The sequence below is a fragment of the Ptychodera flava genome, chromosome 19 (genome assembly GCF_041260155.1).
Source record: "Ptychodera flava strain L36383 chromosome 19, AS_Pfla_20210202, whole genome shotgun sequence".
Lineage (NCBI taxonomy): Eukaryota > Metazoa > Hemichordata > Enteropneusta > Ptychoderidae > Ptychodera > Ptychodera flava.
In genome coordinates this window covers 23375415-23402326 of record NC_091946.1, presented here as the reverse complement: position 1 = coordinate 23402326, position 26912 = coordinate 23375415, and the positions used below count along the sequence as shown (strand labels likewise).

Here is a 26912-nt window from a genome sequence, read left to right as displayed (position 1 = left end):
ATCTTACCTGTGGTGTAATTCTTTGCTGGTTATTCTGATGTGTTACATGGTGTATATGCTGGATATCTTACCTGTGGTGTAATTCTTTGCTGGTTATTCTGAGGTGTTACATGGTGTATATGCTAGATATCTTACCTGTGGTGTAATTCTTTGCTGGTTATTCTCATGTGTTACTGGTGTATATGCTGGATATCTTACCTGTGGTGTTATTCTGAGATGTTACATGGTGTTCATGCTGTGGATATCTTACCTGTGGTGTTATTCTGAGATGTTACATGGTGTATATGCTGGATATCTTACCTGTGGTGTAATTCTTTGCCGTTATTCTGAGATGTTACATGGTGTTTATGCTGGATATCTTACCTGTGGTGTTATTCTGAGATGTTACATGGTGTATATGCTGTGGATATCTTACTTGTGGTGTTATTCTGAGATGTTACATGGTGTATATGCTGGATATCTTACCTGTGGTGTAATTCTTTGCCGGTTATTCTGAGATGTTACATGGTGTTTATGCTGTGGATATCTTACCTGTGGTGTATTCTGAGATGTTACATGGTGTATATGCTAGATATCTTACCTGTGGTGTAATTTTTTGCTGGTTATATTCTGATGTGTTACATGGTGTATATGCTGGATATCTTACCTGTGGTGTAATTCTTTGCTGGTTACTCTGAGGTGTTACATGGAGTATATGCTGGATATCTTACCTGTGGTGTAATTCTTTGCTGGTTATTCTGAGGTGTTACATGGTGTATGTGCTGTTGCTGGTAGGGATTCACGCCTTCATCCTGGGGTGATCCATCCTGGTCTTCAGGTACTTCCACATCCTCAGGTTCCTGGTGCAAATAACACAAAATTTTCTTGTTCACCTTCTGAAACACTCTCATTCATTATTTCTTGGTACATACTGCATTTGTCTGATTATAGCACCTTATTCTGGCAACACGAAACTGAGGTGACTCTATGGAAGGTCTTATAATCAACACCCACCTCTATGCTTTCTGCCTGACATGATTAATTTCTGCAACCAATCATAATCTATAAATTGTAGGGTTGTATTGTGACCAATGTTTGAACAACACTCACTGCATGATACACAAATTGTCACTTGAATTGTGAGGGAAATATAGGAAATGTCTACAAAATTGATCTATTTCACACTTTTCTATACTTCCATTCCACAGTGCACTCACAGATCATGCCATGATCTGCACATGATAACATGGCTTATCTATAACACCAATCACACAGGACAAACAGTGATCCATTCCTTGAGCTATGTGGAAGAAGGTGATCTATAAACAGACGATACTTTGAAACTCTCTGCGGATTAGTTATTGAATTATCACCTAGGTTTGCAATAACTGAAATCATATTGCTTTACTAAACAGATTTGTCTGCCATCAAAGAATTATCAAAACAAGATGAGAATCGACCAGCAAATCACAACACTGATCAATGATATGGTGTGTCATATGACATCAGTCTGGCAAATTTCCTTTTACTCAATCACAACAATGGTTTGGCCTTTCATTGTTAATAATGGTGAGTGTGGACCTGTTTAACCCTTTCACCACCATGGTTTGGCCCAAACCCATTGTTATCAATGGCGAGTGTGGACCGTTTACAGGGAATTGGGGTGAACAGGTTAAAGCAATGGGGTGAACAGATTACAGGAGCTGATTATCTCACCTCCTCTGGACACAGCTCACATGCTTTGGCCAAGGTAAGTCTTGCACTGTGAGACCTCTCCAGGAAATATCCATTGGCAGTCTCATTAGACTGTGCCGGTGGTGACCAGTTATTATACGTGTACTGTGTATTACTAGGATAGGGTCTCTGGAAAAAGATACACAAAGTCAGCAAGGACATGTGAGTAGAGATGTTTTGTCCCAACACCTTCACTAGACAGAGAATTGATAAAGTGTTTAAACATTAGCTGCTTGACAATGGTTTGTTTTACGGTAGAATGAGTCTCAGGGACAGATAGTTGGACTCTCAAACTTTTCCAACTCTTTTCTGATCTATCACTTGTCGGGGTTTATTTTGAAGCCCTTTGCATAAGAAAAACTTTAACCATCTTAATTTTCTGAAAATCAAAAATTTTAATTTTTCCCTAAAGAGTTCACACAGAGATGGTGGCCATGTTGAATTTCAAATGTCGGTAAATCTTGGGTGATTTGTTTCTCTGGTACAAAATTTGCACGGTGACCCAGATTATAATTCTTAATTTTTAAAGCGAATGGTTGAAAGATTCCTTGAGGAAAGTTTCAGCAAAAGTTTAAGTCTTTCACTTTCGGTGCACATACTAGCTGAACTTATACAAAACTATGAAAACTGCAAGTTAAACACTTCAAACTACTCACCCTCTCGAGTTCATCTCCTAGCCAATCCACAGCCCAGGTCCACTTTCTTTTGAGGTCACCCTGAGATTGCAGCATTTGGTGGGCGGCTGGACAGTTACTGAACAGCGCCACCATACACTTGATACACTGATAGGCCCGTTTCTGGTAGTGGTTCTTGGAACGCTGGATGGTGTCAAACAGACCCTCACGATCATCCGGAATACCTGCAAGAGAAAAGTAATTTATTTTCTTTTTCTTTTTCTACACATAATATAACCAAATCATTAATCAACCCAGCATTAACATCGTGCACTATTGACCCACAAGAGAATTCAGCAATACTCTCATTGCACGAAAATTTGTGATATTGTTCAATCTGATGTGAGGTTTACTTGCAGGCATATTGTGAAAATTTTGAAGGTGATAAAAAATTATATGCGTTTTCAGGGCAAACTGGTCATTTAATCCTTTGGGTCTAAACCCGAATATATATAAATAGGTATAGCTCTGGTAAGTTCTAAGAAAGTCAGGCCCGAAAGGGTTAAGCATTATGTAAATCATGGGTGTAACTGGATATAACATTGCTTTCCATGGCTGTTCAATAACTCTTTCCAGTCATACCACCTCTTTAGGGCCCTTTTGCTATAGTCAGCTCTTACGTACCGTGTCACACAATTTGACTGCTACACAGACATAAAAATGTTGCTGAAAATTTTGAAAACCTTCCAATCCAAATGTGTATTATGAGGAGAACATTTTAAATCAGGTCAGTCATTTGTGGTGGGCTATAAGAGCAAGGCTAAATCACAACCCACCTTTGAGTGCATTGTGTATTCTGTGATTCTGCCAGGAGTCCTCAAGTAGCAACATCTGCAGAAGTAAATCTAGATATGGACGAAGTTCATAGCTGTAGGAGTATGCTACTTGCCACAGCAGTTCACTCAATACCACTGATGAAAAGTGGGGATTCTCCCAACTACAAAACTGCAAAATGAAAACAATATATGTAATGAGAATTGACAAATGTTATCAGCAAGATCAGCTATACTTTACCTCATCAAATGACGTCTCCAATTCTGAAAGTAACTTGTACCTTATAAACAAACATATTTTGCAAAAGAATATGACAAACACTTGGTTTCTGAATATCTGAGAGTTCTGGCGATTACTCTTTGTTAAAGCTAGCACAATGCTACTGATCGTGTGAAGTAAAACTCATATGATATCAAAATATCAATTCTTTGCATCACTACTGTCATTAGCACACATGGCAGGATTATAGGAGTTTGCAAAAATCAGAGTATTTGAATTTTACATTTGTTTTCCACAGTAAAGTTGTTACCATATGGTGGGTTAGCATATGGTTGGTTAGCATATGGTGGCTTACCATATGGTGGGCTACCACATGATGGGTCGCCATATGATGCAAAGTATGGATGAAGTTTGAACATTCAGAGTGTCAGCGAACACACTGCTTAGAGTTTTCATTGAAGGCAATAAAGCAGGTAAATGTTACCAGGGATCCCAAGTCATTTTTCCAGGGTTCCTCTTTGTATATCATTGCGATCAGATATGAGGATAGCAAAACCCTAACGAGACTTCCTAAAATCCTTTAAGAATGTTCACCACCATGGTTTGTCCCAAATCCATTGTTTTCTATGGCTAAGTTGGACCTGTACACAGGGAACTGGGGGTGAAGGGGTTAAGAATGTTCCCCAACGTTGGCAAAAGACACTGATTCATAGTTACTGGCATCAAGAAATAATTTTCCTGCTGCTGTGTGGAGAACAAACCTTTGAAAGGAGGATATACAAGGCAGATACTTACTCTAAGTAGTTTTACTGTTTCATCTTGATTGTTGCAATCTTCAATGAGTTTCTTGACATAGCTAGCCCTACCAAAGAGGATCTCCACCACCTGGGGCTGGATTGGCATGATGGGTTGTTGGTCACCATGGGGGTTGGGTACTGGAGGATTGCTCTACAATTGACAAACAGATGAAGAATGAAGAAATATCCATAAAATCAATGTGCATCAATTCTAAATTCCAGAAGACACTCGCTGGAGGCCCTCTCAACGAAACGAATACAATGAAAGTGCTAGGCACTACACTTTTCAGTGAAATAGTTAATTTTTACAGTGGAAAATATATCAATACAACATGATTCATGTCTAATTTCACATAACTTACATTTTTGGTTATATATGAGCATGTGTTCAGACCCTCATATATCTTTATTGCACCTGTAGTGTATGCATATCATAAATGCGCATCATAATCCTCGTATCTACTATGGCTACAATTGTACACAGCAATGGAGAGTTAAAACTTTCTGGACCAAACCTGATCAAATTTACTTGCCACAAAGCCTAATTATGATTCTGAGAATGCTATGATGGTCACAATTTTTTTTCAAAAGTTATTTCACAGAACTACAAATGGGCATTTCTAAACTGGTTTCCACATGTACATGTCAGGCGACATATACCTGAAATTTCACTTTCTACACACACTGTGAATTTCTTTTATCCTTCCAAAACCAAAATGCTAAAAGCTTCATCTTTGTGAAATACTCAGTGAACTTTCAATGCCCATTTGATATGAAAGTGATTCAAGACTGAACTCATCAATTCAAGAAGATTTTACATATAACATGTATTGAAAGGAAGTGGTCACTTGAACTGCACCAGTGCGACTTTCTTGTTAGATGTATCACATATACATAGCTGCAACATTTAAATTTTACAATAGACATTTTGACAAACATGTTTTACTTTTAATCAATCACCTAAGATACAATGCTTACATTGGTCGTATGGGTCCCATATGACCTTTGAACGCAGTTCTTACGACCCCTCTCCCTTTTAGCATAATTGCTGGCTCAAGAAAATTTCACAAATCCTAAATTACATATAGCTCAACGAGTTCACAATATGGTCGTAATATTGTACTAGGAACACCCTACAGCCAAAAAGTTGTACTGTTTAGAAGATCTGAACTTGGGTAGATTCCATCTGACAATGGGGAGGTTAGGGACAGACAGTAGGAGGGTGACTAAAGCTCACCGTGGTGGATGACTGACACCTGGACGAGACATCACAACTTCTGATCAGCATGGACACCACTGAATACAGCTTTCCTAGTTCAGCGTACTGGTACTTGATAGGTGGGCCTGGCCCTTCGTCCAAGGCAACTAGCATAAACGTGGCTGGAACATTCAACTTCAGAAGCTGTGTTTTCTGTAGAGACACAAGATGATCTCAAACAGTTACAGATGATGAAATTGTACAGTGTTACTGATATACACACTTATGCAACAGTCCAGCAGTTAATTTTATTACAAAGGAAGAATGCGCCTTTGGGACAGATATTCAGATTTAAATTTTTACAACACTTTGAGGTCTACCGCTTGTGTGGGTTCATTTCGAAGCTCTTGGATAAAATACAGTTTTCACCATCTCCCTGTAGTGAAAATTGAAAATTTAACTTTTCCCCATAGAGTTAACAGAGGGATGGCAGCCATTTTGAATTTCAAATATCGGAAAATTTTAGGTAATTTGTTTCTTGCAAAATTTGCAGAGTGACCCCAAATTTTATCCATGATTTTAGAAAGAGAATGGTTTAAAGTTTCTCAGAGGAAAGTCTGCGCAAAAGTTCACGTTTTTTGAAGCACATGCTACTTTAACGGAACTACATGAGAGGGACTGAATCTTGATACTCGCCATGTTGTTGTGCGATATATTGGGGATTTCATGAAATACAAGACCATGATGTTTCATGGGAAGAAACACACCATTTTGGTACATCACATGTATGCATTGTCAGTATAGCTGTCTCTCTGAATTTTGCTGTAATGGCTCTATCATGAAACCGCTTTGTGCGTTATAGAATTCCAAGAGTTACCCTGAGAGACTTTGTGTAAGTTTTGTCGTACAGCTCACCTCTGCAACTCCAAGATTGGCATACATTTGAAATAGCAGAAAGTACTGTGTGAGGTGCCGTCCATGTTCCGACACTTCTTTCTTCAGCAGTGAAAGCACAGCTTGCAGAAGGTGGTCGCTCAGCGTTGCATTGGAATCTATCACTTGGCCTACACATTCAGAGATTCAAACACTTACAAATTACACACTTGTATTGGGACTAATGATTAGATTATTAATATTAAATTCACTTCAATTCAATGTGAATATTTCAACAAAGAGGCAAATATTTATTCAGCTTGTATCAAACTATCTCCTTAAATAAGTTACAAATTACTAAATTTCGAGTTTCCACTGACCCATAAAAATTTTTTTTTTTCACAATTTATTACTACTAGGCTGATAAAAGGAGGCGTTTTGAAATCATACTGCTGCAGCAAAGACCTCAAAAATCTTGAATATGGTAGGGTGAATTGTCTCATAGTATGTATGTAGGTTCTAGCTGAGACTACTTTGCTCAGGTGAATGACAGATGTTGGAAATCTGCAAAAGACACTATGAAAACAGTATATTCTACAGTAATTTCTCTAAACTTTCTGAAAAGGCTAGATACATGGGAAGCCTTCCTATGTATATGTCCGTTTTGGAAGACATGCGACCACACTATTATGTAAGAACGAGATGTGTCTGGCGGGGAGATAGAGTGTGTTTTTTTAAAATTAAAATCAAACAATCAAGATCTCACATAGAAAATTGGAATTACACATTTTTTCATGACGAAATTTAATAATACACTGACAGTCAGTCTGCGTGGATTGTCCAGAATATATATCTACTTACCAGGGAAAGGTGGAGGGAAGGGTCCATCTCCTTGTGAGAAGTGTGCCAAGAACACTATGATCTTAGCAAAGACATTCCGAACCTGAAAGGAGATGTGTAAACTCCAGTTAAGGTACAGAAATCCTCTATCAGTACTCTGCAATTGAAGGTAGATTGCGCCTTGGGGACAGATATTCAGACTCTCAAAGTTTTACAACACTTTTCTGATCTACCACTTGTGGTAGGGGACTCATTTTGAAGCTTTTCGAGTCAAACAATTTTTACCGTCTTAGTTTTGTGAAAATTAAAAATCATATTTTTCCCCCTGCACACTTAACATAGGGATGGCGGCTATTTTGAATTTCACGAGTCAGTAAATATCATGCAATTTGTTTCTCTAGCAATAAATTTCGCACCGTGACCAGATTTTTTTATTCTCAATTTTGGGAGAGGATGGTTGGAAATTTCCCTGAAGAAAATTTGAGCGAAAGATTTAAGTCTTCACTTTCGAGGTGCACACTACCTTAAACTATCAACTCCAACAACTTCAAGATGTTCAGATAATGAGAGGTACTGCCAACACACTAAAGAGTACAAATCGTCCATTGTACTATGATCTGTAACATGGGAATGTTAAAACCCAATGAACATTAACTTACTTCTGAGCTAGGCGACTCTAGGAGATACTCTGCAAACCTTGAAGGATGTGCAAAGAGTACATTGTTGGCAAACCAGCTGCGAATATTCTTACTGTACCGGAGAAGTGAGCACAGTGCTTCATACCAATCATTGGCAGGACCTCTGTAATACAAATCATATTTGGTGCAAAAAAATTAAACACGTCTCAAGCATTTCACTTAATTCACGAGGTCACGCCTACTAACTTTCATTGTACACTCAGAAGAGTAAGTTAACAGCTTGAAATAGTTTGGAGCACGAGACTCACCCTAGTCAGTTCGAAATTTTTGATAGCTTGTTTGACCATATAATAGATATCACCAGAGCTACATTGATATGTGATAAGAAAAAAATATGTGTAATTCTATGGAACAACAGCAAATCTACAAGTAACACTTTGTACAAACTGAACAAAGAACTGAACTGAACAAAGACACCTTACCGATGCCTACATCAATCATTTAATCACTCTTGCATTTGTTCAAAAGATATCAAAGCTGTTATTTTCACTCACCTAAGCGTCTTCTTGGTATGAAATGCCACATTGAATAGAAATTTGGATGCAATCTGAATACTGATAGAAGCTAACTCTTCACCTTCAGCACTCTGTGAGCAAATACACAATACAAAGTTATTTCATCTCTTCATTCATTCATTCATTCATTCATTCATTCTGGCTTTAAATTTGGTTTCCTTATCCCTCCTCTTACCTCTCACGTCTTTCCACATCCTTCTTTCTCTTCTACAAATATCTCCCACACATTTCACACCATTCCCTTTGGCCATGCCTCTTGCAACCCCCTGATCCTCCTTCCCCTACCTCCTTCCTTGTCTGTGTCTGTCTGTCTGTCTCTCTCCCCCTCCCTCCCCCTATTTTCACAGAGTCATACAAACATACAGACTCTTAACCAGTTAGTGCCATTATTCTTCGGTGGGGCAAGTTGGTAATTACCTACCAATTTAGCTAGGGATATTGCAATATACCAAGGGAACTTCCTAAGCCAAACTCTGTTTTCCTATCTGGAGCGGCACCATGAAATCTAAACAAACACAGCAGGTAACAAATTTTACAGTCACCAATGGTGATCTGATACTAGGATGAACCATTAATGTACTCCACTGTCCGCTTTATGTTTCAGTAATTTAGCTGGTCAGAGGGAACTTTGGTAGTGATTTTGTATGTGTGGCTCAGTTCATCGTGTAGTATGTTGAACACTGTTCTGATTGCCGGCTGGTTTTTTACAGTACAAGTATTCTAAAAAAAGTATTTTGTCAATATTTTACTGGCTGCTATCAAAGGTTTCTTCACCCACAAAAAATTAAGCAACTAGTTGTGCAGGTCATGTCAAACGTTTTGATTGTGGCCTTCCAGGATGTTTTGGGCAATGGTACTGAGAATGAAATGGGCGATGACATGCTGAAGTGCCGTTTGTTGTGCATTTATTCTCTGAGCGATATTTACCGTAGTTTCAGCTTCATGTAGCTTTGTACAATTTTGTCATCTTGTCTCGAATTTCGATGGAGCTTTCAAGACAGACTGTAAAGTTGACTTTTTATGAGTCGCTGATTGCTTTTGAATTAGACTCCTGTGAACCACACAGTAAAGACCGGCTTTTGAAAGATCAATGTACATGGGGTGATCTCAAACTTTTGTACAAAATACCATGTTTTGTAATGATGTTACTTCATGCAGCTTTTTCAAACCTAGTTATGTGTAATATTTATCAAAAAGAAGACAAGGCACGATATGATCTCTTAAGATCGTGTTTTATTCCTTGTAGTTTTCATTCCCCAATCCAGTCCCCTTTTAACGAACCTACATGAAAATGGTTCATCCCAGTTATCAGATCACCATTGCTGGCTGTAAAATCTCATTACCCGCTGTGTTTGTTTAGATCTCATCTTGCCGCTCCAGATAGGAAAACAGAGTTTGGCTTAGGAAGTTCCCTTGGTATATTGCAATATCCCTAGCTAAATTGGTAGGTAATTACCAACTTGCCCCACCGAAGAATAATGGCACTGACTGTAACCCGTTCATTCAATTCAAATGGCATGGCAGATAAACTTACCAGATGATCTTGACCTTGTGGGGGTAGTATGTACACATCATTACATCTGATCAAATTTTTCATAAACTGGAAGTACTCTGGACTGTAGTGTGTTTTGTTGTGCATGAAATGTATGTTTTGCTTCCTGACGGCCCTCTCAATGGACATTGGCATCCTGGGCAATGCTAGCATGTTCTCCACTTTGCATATTTCTGTCAAGAAAATAGAGGGTACATCATCATTCGACAAAAGATACCACAATGAATAGGCCGTTTGTGTGACCCCTGTGTGACCTGACATCCTCGTATTTTCCTTGGTATGACTTGGCATGCACCAGTCAACTCAACCAATCGACATGGGTATGCCATTTTTTTGCTTCTGCACGCCGTGAAACTAGTTTCACATTTTCTGTGATATCAAGGGGAAAATTAGAAATTTGAATGATCAAACACTACTGAACATAAATGTTAACGTTCCTGGCCAAGTGTGTGTACTGCCTGAATGTAGTAGTGGATAGGTTTAAACAAATTTTATTGCAATGAAGTTGTATTTATTTACACTTACTTAACTCAAACACACCTGGTCAACTATCCTTAAAACTACCTGTGTATACCTCAAACAAAAAATTCAAGTGTAATAATTTCTAGTTTTGGCAACATATGATCAAAGAATTAGTCAATTAAACTCAAACTTACTGAGTTCCTCAAGTTGTTTACTGAGCTCTTTTTCAGGATTGTCCATGCGTTCATAGAACAGGATATAAGCATTCCACCATCTCTTCTGTCTTCTGTAAGACATCCTGAAAAAAAACAGACACCATAACTTGTCACTCAGAAATCTGCTGCAACTGAGGAACTGAGTTGCCGAAAAAACTGAATTAAATCACAGTTGTTGCTCAGAGGGCCAATAGCTGTAACTTTTGATGTTTTTTTCACCATTTTTGTTTTTAATTGCACCTACAATTTCTTGTTCTACTCCGCAAAGTATGTTGAGACACACAGTTTATCACTTCTCAACTCAACCTGTATCTCTGTAAGCTGCATTGTTATTGCTTACATTTGAATTCAAATTGGCACCAGAATTCCAGTGTAAACAATAACATACTTTGGAGAGTAGAACAAGAACTTGTAATTGATATAAAAAAACAAAAATAGTGAAAAAATTCATCAAAGTCACAGCTCGTAGCCCTTTCAAAGATTTACACAAATGATTATTTTAATATCTTTTGAATATTTGATTATAATGTTACATCAGACTTGTGGCTTACCTTCTCATGTTGTGGTCAAAGACCTCACCCATGTATTCCCCTCCAAAGCACTGGTTTTTCATTTCTTCATCATCATCCATCTTACATTCTGTCACTTCCCCGTCATCAAACTTGTACCACCTGGGGGCAGCATCCGGATTATTTCTGTAGAAAAAGAGACAGGGGTAAGTTTAGCAGATATCTAAAAGGAGAGTTTCTGGTCTTCTAGTTGTACACCGTCCGGGTCATGTATGATTTAGCTGTGTAATTACAATGAAAGTGCCACTATGAAAACGGAAATATTATCCTACAGCTATTGCCCACACTAGAAGACCATTTTTGTTGCCAGGTTCTCAATTATAAATATTCAAAACAAAAGCAAAGTTCACACTTGAAGTTACATCAAGGGGAAACCAACAAGCAGGGTACTATTAACCATAGTGCAAGTGAGCTAAGTAAACCCTCCCCACCCATCCCTGGCCACCCCTCTGAATATTGACACTTGGAAGGCCTATTCAATGTTGCATGCTTTCTTGCTGTACAGGGAATTATAAGTGGTCACATGTGAACAGGAAGGGGTGTTTTTCAAGCAGGGGTTGCTACGAACTTAAAGGTATACTGTCACCTGTTCCAATTTTGCCACAGTTACCATGGAGAGAGAAAATCTGAAAATCACAGATTTTAAGCGGGTGGCCGCTTTTTAAAAACAGCGTCCTAACATGGGCATTTTGAATAACAAGGAACGCCCCTTTGACCATATATTTAGATTACAGGTGACTGTATATCTTTAAAGCCAAAAGTAACTTTCATTCACTCTTCGCATGGTATCACAACACATTAGTAACCTTCTTTGCGTAGCACTTTTGGCAAAGACCCTATTGGTACTCACAGCAGGAAATGTGGTGGACCTCTACACTCGGAAACAGGGGTGAAAGCGTTCATGAAACACCCATTTCTTGTGATGTGAATGCGTGCTTACCTTGTGAGTATATATGAGTAATAATGTCCACCACTAGCCTGCCCACTGTGTACCAGTACACCGACCAGTTTGTACTTTGTACTCACATTGGCATTATCTTCACTATCTATGTTACTATCCTCATTGTCATCATGGATTTCCTCGCCTGAATGACACACACAAACAAGATGTCATTCTCAATACCCCTTATGAAATATTCATACTTTCAAAATACTTTTGCAAATCATGACAGAATCAGCCTTTCCATTCTAACACAGAGTTAACATGATATGAAATTTATGATTGAGCTGAGATTTGCATTTACACTAGACAATGCTCCATAAAACAATTGGGATGAACAGTTAAACAAATATGGCATGAAAAGCAGCGCACTGCAATCAGAACAGGCTGCTCAAAAGGTATTTCTGCTTTTATAGAAGTTCAGCCAATTCCAGAATTCACTTTCTCATGGGAAATTTACCAAGGAGCTTTGGGATAGCATGACGTGTCAAGCTCACCTTCTATTTTGGCTAATCCTGCTACCGTGTAAGGCTCCATGTCAAACTCACGAGGAAATTCAAAATGATCATTAAACTTAATTGCACATTCCCTGTAAAGGAAAACAACAACCAATAAGTGAAACTTTCAGCAAGCTCAACACACAAAGGGTGCTGTGGAAATTTTTTTTCTAAAAACAACAGAGTTTCAGTCTCTAGTAAAACACGTTTTGAGTTTCCAACTGACTGCAGTAGTATGTTGTAATCCATCACCTAGCTGCAAAATCAGCCAATTATGATTTAAAAAAAGTTATGATTTTCCCTGAACAGAAGTTTTGGAGAAGCAGAAGAGAGGGCCACCTACCTTTCCCAGTCATAGTCAAACCTCTTCAACTGAATTGCAAGAATAACAGGTAATTTCTTTATACACAATCTCTTCACTGTGTCAACCTGAAAAAGTAAACAATTTACATAAACTACAAACACAAAATACGATGGGAAGACTTTTGATAGTCCAACGATGGGTTTCGTATCCAGAAATATCTACATTGAGAGACTGACGTTCACTATCGCAGTATTTCTAAGTTCATCAGCAGGAAAAGATGTGACAGTAACTGAACAAACAAGTTGAGAGGTTATCTGTACAGGGGAATAGGACATTACCTTTTTATTACACTTTTCACAGCGATACGCATTAGCACCCTCAAGCAAGTCACCCTTGACGTACTGCTCGAGAGAATCTAGTAAGTTTTGATGGTTCCTGATATCTACGTTCAGCGTTGTGAATGATTCCTCCCTTGAATATCTGTCAATTAGAATAACAAAATGAGAATTAAGAATTTTCCCGTGGCTTGATACTATCCGATAGCAGTGGACCTTGATATGGACGGAGTAACTGTTTGAACCTCACATCCGCCTTGCAGTTCAAGAGTGAATGTTTTTTCTAATTTTCAATACAGTGTCAGCGGTTTAAAACAAAATCTCAATCATGCAAAACGCTCCTTCCACACAAACAACTTTTTATCATTCGGAGACTCCTTGAAAAATGTAATACGAATTCATACTTCCATTCACAAAACCAACTCTTCTTTTCCGAGTGAAAACTTCGAGTGAGGATATTCCCACAAAAAGTTGCCATTTGTACATAAACATGTAATGTATACCATATCTGTGATGATTTTACTGTTCAATGTATTAAGTATATGTCACATGAGGAAACACTTTATGCTGACCAGTACTTCAACTGCACTTACACTACATTGAAGCTTACAAAACAGCAAATGTGTCAACGCTTACCTGTGGGGGCAGTCTTTGCAGATCTTCTGATCAGCAAAGGATCCCCCTAGCACCTTGGATAAAATGGCTGGATACCCTAAAGATTTGAGAGCCTCGTCTAAACTATCTACTAGGCTGTTGAAGAATTCTAAAGCATCGTGTTGTTCACGTAAATTGACAGGTTCACCCCAGAGCCTGCACAGAGAGAGAGACAGAAGAGGATGTAGTTAATATTTGCAATGTCATGCAGCCACAGACCTAACAGCTGCTTAGCTTCAGTTTGAAGACATACGGGACATTTGTCAACTCCATCATAATTAGCAGTGAGAATAGATATATTACATTATCAATTTATTGATCAGAAAGAGTAAAGTACTGTAGTGAGAAGGTTATTATTTTGTATTAAGAAAGACTTTGGGATGAACAGTAAACATGAATACCCAGATACAATACAGCTGAACTGTCATGAACAACAAGGCATCAACTGATCTCTACACAATGGCTCATGTTCACCCAATACTGATTCAGACTACATAATTATATTTACATTCTTTTAGTGTTTGTGTCTCTCTCACAACAAAATGTATCAATCACATTTTTAATGTCATACAATTTTGTAATTAGTGGGCACTCAACTTTCATCTGATTTCAAAACCTTTCCTGATCAATATCCACACACAAATCCAGTTTAACCCTTTTATGTACATGGTTTAATCTGGCCGGTTGTTTTCTATAGCTAAATTAAGGTAAGAATTTTCATCAAATTAAAAAACATGCAACTTACTTGAAATGTTTCCAAAAGCCTCTAGGTACATAATATTGTAATTTACTTTGAGCTAGGTGTCCAAAGATGGCCTGCACCTGTTTGAGAACACCTACGTCATACTCCTTCCTCTCCTCCTGCTTGCTGATAGACCTGTCCTCTTGACTGTCTGTTTCACCAGGGTCAATGTTAGTCTGTGGGACAAAGCAGAATGTCAATCATTCGTCATGAAGAAACCAGATCAGCAAAAGATATTTGCAAAGTACATGAGGCGAAGCCAACAATTCCTGAGGGAGCCCTCTACAGCTCTCTGAAACTAAAAGTGGCAAAGGGCAATGTTAATATCCAGGGCTCGAAATACTTTTTTTCAACCACCTGTCCACTGGACAAGTCAAAATTAAAAGTGCCTGTCCCAGTGAGAAAAGTACCTGTCCAAAATGGCATAATTTATTCTAAGAAACTATACTAATTTCAACTCACCTGAGACAATGTCCAGAGAAATTGAATGTCATTTTTAATTAGTTTGATAGGAAGTTTTTGACAGAACCAACGAGTGAATCTGGGAAAGTTCAACAAACTCACGTCTGTGTTGTATGCAAAATGGCGTAACAACGCCATCCGTGTCGAGATGGCTCTGAGAATCTCCCAATCTAAGAGATTTGAGACGTGACCTTAGATAAATCAACATGGCTGACTCCTGTAAACAGTGATTAGATATTATCGAACTTTCTTTTACTTTTTTCTGACTGGTAAATATCCAAACAATGATTTTCAAAATTTTAAAAGGAACATAAATTTAAACTTATGAATATTTGCTGTAGTCAATAGGTTGAAATACTGGTTGCAGGCTGAAAAAATCTACCTGTCAACTTGGACATGGACTTTTCAAAACTACTTGTCCCAGGCCAAATTTCACTTCTCCGGGACAGGCAGACAGGTATTATTTCGAGCCCTGATATCTGTTTCGAATACTTCATCTTCATCTGTGTATATGATGTAGTTCTGCTTGGTGGCTGGTATGACCTCTGACCTCTGACCTTCCAAGTTAATTTCCCAAGTTAATTTGGTAATTTCATGACAAACCACTGCTTATCAGGAAACAGTGTACATTTGCCAAGACATTCGCTCTGCTCTCTGAAAAGTAGGTATCGCTCTTCAAAGAAGGCCAGTTTCTGGAAACAACGTCTATGCACTGATACATACTGTACATCTGCTCCAAGGCAGACAGCGTCTGTTTGTATACAGAAACACGTTGAAAACAACTACTCTTTTCAGGCCATGATGACATACCTCATTATCATGCTTTTCATCCCCTGAGAACTCGTCGTCAAGATCTGCAGCAGCCCCTTCAGCAGAGAGTATACCAGCACGGATCATACGAACCATGTACAGCTGCAGACAACAATGTGAAAATGGGATTCAAAACATGTTACACCACAACAAAAAATTCATGGAATGGCATTCTGCTCTGACAAATGGGTTATTCATTGCAGTAACTGTGAACTGTCTGTGTTGGTTTAACCCTTTCACCACCATGGTTTGAACCAATCCCATTGTTTCCTATGGTAAAGTTGGATCTCTAGACAGGGAAATGGGGGTGACAGAGTTACGGTAAAAAAGAGACTTCAGTATTTGCTCAAACATCCCTCAATGAAACTTTAAACCATTCTTTCTCATGACAAAAAAAAAAATCACAGGTTATTGGGCAATATTTGGTACTATGGAAATAAATTTTCTTAAATTTAGCGATACATTTGAAATTCAAAAAGGCCACCATTCCTGTGTTAACTCTATGGTGAAAAATTAAATTCTGGATTTGCACAAAAGTAAGACAGTGAAAAGTTTTCCTACTCAAAGAGCTTTAAAATGAACCCATACAAGCAGTAGATCAGAAAGATACTGTAAACATTTGAGTCAAAATATCTGTCTGCCTTCACAGCATGAGATTTACTAGACATTATGGGAAACCTCCATTAACTTAGGAATACCCGACTTCCCTAGAGGATCAATTTCACAGACCTGCCTTTCGTACAATGGCACTACATTGGCACCAGCTGGATTAGATAAACATAACAATGGAACATTCACATCTTGGGGATTAAAAGTCTTCTGTTTGTCACCCGAGTTGGTCAGGCAAGAACTCGGGTTTCAGGTACCATGCAAGTTAATGCAGCCTTCCCCTAATGAATCATGACAATAAATCATGAAGAGGCTCTCACCTGCTGAAGTACAGAATTCATGTAACATGTGGCTCCTGCATTCTTCAAGCCAACAAAACCCCTCATCGGTCTGGGACCAACTGGAGGTAAGAACTCCCACTCAATCAATGGACTGTCCCTGTCTGTGAGGCAAAAGATTAAATTTGGTACGGTAATTTTATTTTTCTCACAGACATAATTGTTGATTAACAGCTGTGTCTCTTCCGACATTTTTTTAGAATAAGAAATAAATTTTACAGATGATACACCTTAGATGATACACCAAATCTAGTCAATGTGCATCATCAATGTGGAATGAAAACCAGGTCCATTCTAGTAATCACTAAATTTCCTGTCTTCTTAATCGCAATAGTAGTGAAAGTCATTTGAGATAGGATGTTTGGTTTTCTTCACATCACATTTTATCATTGTTCTAATGTGATATGCCTTTATCACAAATCACCACTTGTTTTCAAATCAACAATGAATAAGTAGAACATTGAAGAGGTCTGAACAGCTTCTTGTAATTTACATGATAACAGGAGAGTTGGAATGACATCTAACAGAGTTTTTAACAATCATCAAGTGAGTCTCACATCAGAACCACACTTTTGCAACGCAGATCCACTCTCAACCCACCTGAGTAATACATTTCAGTCAGCATGTCAGCCACCGTTCTAAGATTCTGAACACAGCCTTTACAGAGCGCCACCAGGAGGTCAAATGCTGCGATGACGGTTAGTGGACTGGTGCAGACAGGCTGGGCTTGATCCGGAGGCAGTTCACCAGTTTTCCTTGACTGCAGTACCATCTTGGATGCCGGAAAGAGGAAATCATCAACCAGTTCCTACCAAGACAAACAGCAAACGACAATCAGAGGCATCTTAATTGGACATCTTTTGAAAATATATAGCATGAAGGGGTTTTCGTGCTGTCTTTGATGAGAAATATTGCTCAGAAAAGAGAGTGCAATGCCACTCAAATAGTGAAACGGTGAAACTGAATGATTTAAGGATACTGACACATGTCAGCAAGTGAACTGACTCAAGACTTTGCTTCATAGACTCCTTACTTTTGAGAGGCACTTTTTACACAGAAGGGTCCAAATCTTCATACAAATACAAGGATTTGAGTTTCTATCGTACATACTTCCTCATTGCAGAGACATGCCCTTGGCTATCTCTATCACAATTCCCGTCTGGTATAATTGTTCACTTGAACACACGCCATATCTGACCACAGCTATAACCACAAAGTGTACTACACTGCTTTGGAAGATCACTTACCTTGATAAGCTCATGTCCACCTTTCTTGGAACCAATGAAGTACTTCCTCTCAGAGGTTTGAAATTGTAAAAGTTCTCTTGTGACACCAAGATGGCCTTCTAGGAGAGAGTCTTCACACGGTGCCTCTCCAGTGGTGACTACGGCATCCTGTATCAGATCAAGCCATACATTGTTATTAACCCTTCCACAGCCATGTCTGTCATTGGTTGTCTCACCATCACCGCTTTCAAATTACAACATCTGTAACTTTTTTCAATACATTTGCAGACTGATCCAACATTCAAACTGCATCTTATGGCCCGAGTAATAATACCATCATTAAGGTCAGGTGTAAAGCAACTCATAGTCACCGAAGTTTCTGCTGTTAGTTTGTGGTCACTGATCAACTATATTGAATGGTCAAAGTCGCTTTAAAGTGAAGGACTTTCACAGACTTTTTCAGCAATTTTCAGCAACCATTTGAGGTCCAAAATACCATTTTCAAGATATCTTATTTACAATATATCATTTTTATGTATCACTATACATTTCAATTTAACACTATCACTACTGATCATCTTTTCATTTTTGAAAATTGTGGATGGCTTATCAATTTTCCAGGATTTTTCCAGGATGCTTCAAAATTCAGAGACTTCCGAGGGCTTTCCAGGGGCCTAGGGACTCTGATCAAGACACACAAACATACCCTAAATCATCACAAACTTCACAACAGAATGCACCTTGCACAGTTTGTAATTTTTTGATGTTTTCCTTTCAAACACTATGCATACTGTTACAATTGCAACCTGTAAAACAGACAAGAACAGAGGCTTATCAGCATGCTCGAAATGACCAGCGAGACAATTAACACTTGGACTCCAAATATGCAGACCTATTCCGCACAACAACAGGGTTTTTCTTTGCCACTTACCCTCACTTTCTTCAACCACTCAATTTCGTTGTTGAGTAGAGTTTCTGAATTGGGAAAGGGCGCGTTTGCTCTGCATTGAAAATCAAGTAATCTACATAAAAGGTTGAAATATTCGCTGGACGACTTGGCGTTGTCCTTGGCTGTACTCTGTGGAGAAAGGGTACGTCAGACAATGAGAATCACCTTTGGTTGAAGAGAATATCAAGAACAGAAGGTACGTTACTCCATAAATAACTAAGAAGTATTGATCTCAGGAATTTTTACACGGAAATGGCAGTTTTTTTCTCAATTTTTTTTTTGAGACTGCTGTTCCAATAAATATTGATAGCTTAAGGGACATCACAGGTTTTCACTGCATAACTGAGAAAGTAAGGTTTTATTTTCACATGCAGAACTGCTAAATAGAGCATTTACCTTTACTGAACTTTTAAAGCTGCCCACTGGTAATATTTTTGTACAGCAAACTGATGTTTGTGATGCACGTAAATCTGGCTATGGACTTGGTCTATGAGTGATCTTTATTATCAAAGTATGATACAGTGACTTCCGTGTAGGCATACTTACTTGTAAAACTGTAAAGCATAATGTAATGAAGAAAACTAGAGGCCGGTTGCCAATAGAACACTTTGTGGCCATAACAAGGAACTGATCAGCTGCTGCCATCCTTACTGGCCTGAAAATTAAAACGGAAAGGACATTATTTCAGTGGTTTTTTCCCCCTAAAGTAATTTTTAACTGTATTTTTAATTGCTACCAATTGTATTAATAATAATTTTAATATTATTTTCATCTATAATGCACCTCAAAAAGTCAATAAAAGACCTCTTTCCTGAGCATAGGGCCATCAAAACAGGTGTCAATTGCCTACACAACCGAGTAACCAAAAGGAAATTGAATGTATATGGTGAGATATAGTCTGTGGGCCAGGCCTTGTAAAAGAGCTTAGAAATGGCATTAAGTTGACAGAGGTCATCTGCAAAAACTGATTTTTAGTTAAAATGATTCATTATGAGGTGCCTAGACATATTTGAGAAGATCAATATCATGGTATTCGAACAAGGCATGAAATTAAACCAAAACGTTTCATTTTTTGGGTAATTCTACCCAAAATATAACAGATTAGTATAAAATTGAAGGACAGGTTACTCTTTCCAGTGAACCAAAGGAAATTGTATATAAATATACAAATTTGATGTTTCACTTCCTAATTATGAGTAAATATAGTAAATTTTGTCCAAAAATGCCATTTTTTGAGTTTTTTACCCAAAATAATGGTAATGACTGTCAGGGAGAGACAACTTCAGTTTCACTCACATAGTACAATAAAACATCAAAGAAGACTGAAATTAAGAGAAAGAAGTATGGAAATTTTATTTCTTATAATTAAGAATTTGACAGAAAACTTCCCTTTTTACCACTTTTTGCCCCAAATTATGCATAAATGACGTTACGGGTGTATGATTCTGTTCCAAAATATGGAAAAGTTAAGAACTACAAACTTAACATGATAGGACATTATGACTGTCTAAAGATGTCCAAATTTAGATAAACATGAGCAAAAATATTCAAATTCATGTTTTTTGCCCCAAATCTTCTGAATTGAAATGTTTCATGTGATATAGAATGCAAATCTCTGGCTGATGGTTGCAAGAATACATACAAATATACAATACAAATGAACCCATGTTCATTCATAGAGATTTAGTTAAGGTGTTTTTGTCAAGAAGATTAAGAAATTATCAAGACTTTTGGAAGAGAAGATGTCATCAACAGGTGCTAAACAGAATATTGAGTTGTAAAATTCAGAATGGCTGATTTGACCAGTCAAGTTTGTAATTGTATTTCTGGAAATTTCGGTGGTATTTTACTAGCAGTATAGATTCGAAACTGCTATAAGCTGCACAAAGGATAGCTATATGTTTATTTTCATACAGTGTCTATTCGGTGTCACTTTCATCGCCTGAAGTAGCCGCTATTTTATCATCTTCTGCCTCAGCTTTGTTTCCACAAGATACACATTCACAGAGCTCTGTACACAGCAGTGATGCACTTTTGCAAGAACATCTGGAAGTCTCACACGATGATTTCTGGCATTTACATTTGATGAACTTCATCACTGAATCTGGAGCTGGAGGCAAAGTCATCCACTGTATGGTGAGAGTGGTATCAGAACACAGCCATCCATGACCATGTGGGTTTGGCGCATCGACTGTTTGCAGTAGACATCGTCTGTGAACAGCAGCCTGGTAATTTGCCCGTTTAGTGTGTTGTACCAAGCTGTCCTTGTTCGGAGGGAGGGAACTGTCATTCATGCCGAGTCGAAAGCAACTGTATCTTGCATCATTGATGTTGTTACATTGATTTTGGTCATACACTTGACAAACAAATCTTTCAATTCGCTGCAGCAATTGATCTGTGATTTCCCACTCCATACCCAACTGATGAAATGTTGCAATGTGGCTTTCTTCACTCAACATTATTTTCACCAGCTTCTTCTTACCCTTTCCTCTGAAAGCACTGACGGTGTCGCAGCCTGAAAATACATGGATACCAACAAGGGCCTGTGCAGCTTTCTCTCCTAACCCATCTGCTATTCTGTTAACATGCAAGATTCTGGCATTTCTGCATTTCTACCAGTTATGTGTTGATACAGGTTTTGTTGGCTTGCAGACAATGAATGATGCTGATGGCCAAAATAAGCACATCTGTATCAGGGCTTCTAATGATGACAGTGTCAGTATCTTCATAACTTGCAGCATGTTTTGTGTGGAGGAGGAGACGAGTGTCAGCCTCTTCATGGTCACATCTTAGTTCTTGCACTTCACTGGTCACCATTAAACCATCAACTGCTTGTAGTCTGTAGCAATGTTCACCACTATTCACGTACAATGTGACATCCTTTAGGCGAGTAGCTTGATACTCTTTCCACGAGTCTAACAGGAAGCACAGCAGTGTTTCTTTGTTCTTACCAGATGCCAAGAACTTCTTGAACTGCCTTGGTACTTTCATAGCTGCCCTATTTATTCTCATTTCATCATAGGAGCCAGAGGTTGATCTTCTCGTTCTCTCAGCATTTTTGATTGAGACTTCTCTGTATCTGTCAATCACAAAGTCCACTCTGGTTGCTTTGAACTTTAAGCCAATGGAAATTAACTGGTCAAATATATTGGATGCAAGCTCACCAAAAGTGGCAGGTAGTTTGCTCTGCACTTGAATCATGGCCATTGCATCAATGATGACTGCTGTGTTGCTTGTCACTTCAACATCAACCACTGCATCAGGAAATTTACTTTCCATCAGATGTGCCATAACAGCTTTGTTAGTTTTCGTCATCGTTGCGTCAAAATTGGCAAATGTTGTTGGTACAGGGCTGAGTGGATATGTCAAGACTTCATGAATGTCAAGATCACGCACCTGTGCAATAACCAGCATTCTTCCAAGGAGGTTTCGATTTTCCTTGATTGAAAGACTGTTCATTGTAGCTTTGGACTTTGACTTTTTGTACATATCAGAGAAAGTTTTACTTTTCACCATGCTCATTTTTTCAAACAGGTCTTTGGTACCTTCAGCCAGACGTTGTTGTTGAAATTCTTGGTAGGCCTCTTCCCTTTTAGTATATGCTTGAAAGAGATCAGTCTTGATATCTTCAGAAGCTATTGTGCCAGCTGTTAAGTGGATGAGGTTATCTTCATCATCTGAAGTAAATGGTGACCCCATTGATGTTAGAGTTGACATGATTTCTTGTACATCCGATTCATCTTTAGTTTTCCGTGATGTTGACAGATCTTTATGACTCTCCTCTTCTTCCGTTTTCCCTGCAAGAGCATAACATACATTGGCAATAGCAGCGCGAGAAGGATGGCTCAGTATCCATCGACTCATGGCTCCTCTATTCTGTGTAAATCCAACCATGCCACCTTTGGTCTTCGAGTCTCGATTGAAAGTCTGTTCAATGACCTGGTCACAAGCAGTCATGGTAAACGTACTATCTGACCGCTGAACGGCAAATTCACCTTCGCAGAATTTTTCATACACACTTGGATGGGTAACTTTGAGGGCTGACATCTCCTGTAAGTACACAGGTAAGTAGCGGGAATAATTTACCCTGCCATATGCAAAGTACCATGGCAGCATATCCCTGAGTACGGACAGATGTAACTCCCATCCTCCCTCTCTTGTTGCTCGGATAAAAAGTAGTAGTAGTTGTACCATTTCTAAGTACGAATTCCAAAAGGCGTAGTTCGCATTGCTTCTGCTACGCTCCTCAAGGTGTGCCTTGTACTTTGCCTGTAACATCTTTACATGGTCACTTTTTGCTTCATCTCTGAAGTCTTCTGGGAAACTTTCTCGCAGACGGATGAGGCAGTCGAGAGCTCCCAGGTATTCTGCTTCTGGTAAACTGTCAAGAAACTCTGACAATCTGAGGCGATGCATGGCTTCAGCTACCAGCTTATGACATCGAATACTTCTATTGTAGTGATGGCCACTCATAACACCATTGACAGAGCCTTGTGCCGAAACACCGGACTCAATCATGAGATCCTCCAAGCCTGCATCCTTGTACCGCTTGCCTATGACTGCCATAAAGGACATTGCAGTATGAAATTCTCCTAATCGCAGGACAAGCCGACTTTCGAATTCTTGATTCTGCCACCTGATTTGTTGAGCTTTTGAATATATTGCCTGATCCATTACAAGTACACCACTGGGAGATTAAGCTTGTTTATAACATCAATACTCTTCACAAGTACTGTATTTACAGTTGACATTTCTGTGGGACTTGCATCTATTACAGGCAAGTATCCAATTTTGGTGATAGGAGGAGCAACGGACTTAGCTGTAGCTCGGTTAAAACCTGTCCAAGCAGGCAATGGAGGGGCATCTGTCACCTGCAAAAGAAAATAACATCAGTCAAGTTCTTTTTTAATAATTTCAAAGGATGTATTGTCTTGAATGGAATCTACAAAATTATTTAAAGCTTTAGTACACTTAACATTAAAAAAATATTCAAGATTTTTTCTGTGTTGTATTATTTGGAGGCAAGGTGTGAGCAGTGACTACAAACCTGTACAGTCTTGCACATCCACATAGCCAGGTCTAGGCTGACAGGAAGTTCTTGTATTTTTTTGTCATCTTCAATACTAAATTTAATTCCTGTCAAAATGAAGAAAAAGTCAGAAAGTTGGATGCCAATAACAATGACAATATAGAAGACCATATTGAAAAATACTGAGGTGTGCAATGAATATATGTACTTGCAAGTGAATGTGAAATGACTGTCTGTGTCTGAATGACTGTCTATGGCAGTGTTGCTTATGGTATCTCATCAAATATGAAAAATTGGTGAGGCAAAACATGCATGGAAAAGTATGTAAATAATGCAATACAAAAATTAAATATGGATGTCATTAAACAATTACATTTACTTTATATTACATCTGACCAAAATTATGTTAAAACATAAAAAACATGCCTGTGATTTTGTAGACATAATATGAATCAGAATATATCATGCCAATATATCAATGCATTCCTTTGACAACCATACAAATACACTGATGAACATTAATGCATTAATTATTACTTACAATGATGGATAGATTACCAAATTACTATCATGGATGCATGGTGCAGTTTATACACAACAGTTGAAGCAATCATAACCTGGTGGTGCTGGCCCATGACGTGGTTTACCATGATATTCTATGATATCACTTGGTGGCAGAGTGAGTGTCCTCTGCTTAGACTTTGCAATATTAACCATTGCATTTGAGGTAGAACTGCCTTGAGTTTCACTGGAAACTTCATCTTGCATTCTCTGGAGGATTATACCATTGGTGTTATGAGTTGTTCCTTTACCTGAAAATTTTTTTGAAATATATCAAAGGACTAGTGGTGATAGTTATAGTTCAATACATGAAAATTATGAAATCAAGATTTTCAATCAACACAAAAGACTTGCACGGTATCGTGTTGCCTTTATAGTTTCACTCAAGTAAACATATTTATGTTTATCTGTTGAAACCATTTGTATACTCGAATTATATTTGGGAAAACATCGATAATATACGATGTAATAGTAGTACTGTTATATAGCATCCTTCAGGTAAGATTTGTTTCAATGATAATTTCAGCTTTTCCACAAACTACCTACCTGTCAATGTTTCTTCTCCAAAGTCATTGTTGTCCCACACAAGAGTTGTAAACACTCCTTCCTGAAAGCCTGGTGGAATCCCATTTCCTTGCAGCTGTTGAATAGCCAATGCAGTGTCATGTTGTAAAATCTGTGAATGTGATGTACAGTGACCCAAACCATTCAACAGCCCTAGTATTGATGATGAGCCTGTTAAATGACGGACTGCCATTCCAAGAGCAACATGTTTTGGTGTAGTTTTTCTTCCTTTGGAAGACAAGTAGATTAGATCTTGACCAATTGACAAGAGTTTATTCTGTGCATCATCTGAGACTTTGACATAGTTTTCTGGACAAAAGTCTGTAGACGCTCCTGTACACCAGGCGAGGAAATTAAATAATTTCACTGGTACTACTTCTTGGCATCGCTGCAAAGTGACATCTTCTGCTTTTGGTGGCCACTCGCTGACAAAGTCTGCACTCTGGATGACATCATGCAGCTGCATGGCAGCATGGAAAATATCACGCACTTCACTGCTGCTGCTTGCTGTTGACTCCTGCATACACTGCTCAATTTCATCTTCACTTTCAGATTCCGGTGTTATATTTAATACCTGGCTTCTACTTTTTGTTTGAGCAAGCACTAATTCACATTCATGAAAGTGAGGGCGAATAAATTGTAGCCTGTCACCATATTTTTTCACAAGTCTTTTTTTGAATGCAGTGTTTCTGTAGGTAGATGCATCATAGTGTTCTGTATCACTTATGATTTTCACAAACAGATTCTTCAATGCTGTCATTCTTAAGACTTCACCCCCATCAAAGATTCTTTTCTCAATGACGTTCGTACAAAGAATCTTGAATGATGGAGTGTACATAACATCACTGTCAGCTTCATCTTTCTTCTCATATGGTTTCTCTAAGCAACGAGTGTAATTTCTGTAGCATGACTTGTGATATTTTACTTCAATGCTGACTAAGTCTTGACCTCTGATTTGAACCAAAAGTTCCTCATCCTGTCTGACCTCTGCAGCTTTCAACAGACTTTCACCAGTTTCGCATGATGTCAGTTTCTCTTCTATTCTTTTTCCTGTCTTCCTGTCATTCATGCGTTTCACACTTCTACATATCAAACACATTGGGGGTAACACATGCACACTTCTACGTTTACCACCAGAAATACTGTGGGAACCAGTAGCTGACCTTAAACTTCGCTTTGCTGGTGGTTCAGTTTCCTTATCAATGCTATCATTGCATTCATCTTCTACTACATGTGGTACTGGTAATCTTGGCCTACCTTTTTCAATTCGTGTCACTGCTTGAGCAATACGGCATTTGTCTGTGAAACGTCTGTAACACTTGACGTGAAAACCAATGTTGTCTTGACATTCTGGACTGAAGTTCATGGCAACTTCTTTTTCCAAACCATCAAGAGACTTCCATTTCTCAACGCATTCGATGAATTTCGCCCAGGATGCTTCAGAAAATGGTCGAATTAGCTCATTTGTACGTCCAATACATGACAAACACATACAGTGTTGTTGACCTCGGCCATGATTGTTTCTTACATAACACGCTTTCTGATTGGACAATAAGCCCTTGAACCAATAGTCATGTATGTTACGAAACCTAATTAACATAAACAGAAGCCATTGACCTCAACAGCACTCAGAAATTCTCCTGATTTCTTTTCAGCTATTATACAGCAATTGTTCCAAGTAAAACGTATCGAACTGCTTTGTTATGTAATCTGTACAACTTGAAATGGTAGATTGCCACATACAGTAAGTTCTGCGGAAAACCTCTGTCAACAAAGTGACACAAAAACCTGGG

General features: G+C 38.5%; 2 protein-coding genes across 3 annotated transcripts in view; both read right to left on the bottom strand.

Annotated features, from left to right (window-relative positions):
• LOC139118965 (ubiquitin carboxyl-terminal hydrolase 9X-like) overlaps positions 1-26912 on the bottom strand; it is a 71963-nt gene that overhangs the window by 6369 nt on the left and 38682 nt on the right. The window contains exons 36-60 of one of the 2 annotated variants that reach the window (XM_070682561.1): positions 19512-19620; positions 18948-19094; positions 18038-18184; positions 17391-17598; positions 16773-16894; positions 15844-15945; positions 14575-14747; positions 13812-13985; positions 13179-13320; positions 12880-12965; positions 12537-12628; positions 12040-12184; positions 11082-11225; positions 10510-10613; positions 9836-10026; positions 8281-8372; positions 7748-7889; positions 7110-7191; positions 6291-6439; positions 5415-5588; positions 4176-4328; positions 3164-3332; positions 2370-2572; positions 1696-1842; positions 711-839 (exon numbers count right to left, since the gene is read on the bottom strand). In XM_070682561.1, coding sequence (XP_070538662.1) covers positions 711-839; positions 1696-1842; positions 2370-2572; positions 3164-3332; positions 4176-4328; positions 5415-5588; positions 6291-6439; positions 7110-7191; positions 7748-7889; positions 8281-8372; positions 9836-10026; positions 10510-10613; positions 11082-11225; positions 12040-12184; positions 12537-12628; positions 12880-12965; positions 13179-13320; positions 13812-13985; positions 14575-14747; positions 15844-15945; positions 16773-16894; positions 17391-17598; positions 18038-18184; positions 18948-19094; positions 19512-19620 — 3526 coding nt within the window. Of the gene's footprint in view, positions 1-710; positions 840-1686; positions 1843-2369; positions 2573-3163; positions 3333-4175; positions 4329-5414; positions 5589-6290; positions 6440-7109; positions 7192-7747; positions 7890-8280; positions 8373-9835; positions 10027-10509; positions 10614-11081; positions 11226-12039; positions 12185-12536; positions 12629-12879; positions 12966-13178; positions 13321-13811; positions 13986-14574; positions 14748-15843; positions 15946-16772; positions 16895-17390; positions 17599-18037; positions 18185-18947; positions 19095-19511; positions 19621-26912 lie in introns of those variants that run through there. The other variant, XM_070682562.1, reaches the window with a different exon arrangement.
• LOC139118966 (uncharacterized) lies at positions 23712-26830 on the bottom strand. Its single transcript, XM_070682563.1, has 4 exons — positions 25102-26830; positions 24536-24806; positions 24013-24101; positions 23712-23836 (listed from the first exon to the last, which is right to left on the bottom strand). Exons 1-2 carry the CDS (start codon positions 26717-26719, stop codon positions 24583-24585), a joined length of 1842 nt encoding a protein of 613 aa, XP_070538664.1. The 5' UTR covers positions 26720-26830; the 3' UTR covers positions 23712-23836; positions 24013-24101; positions 24536-24582.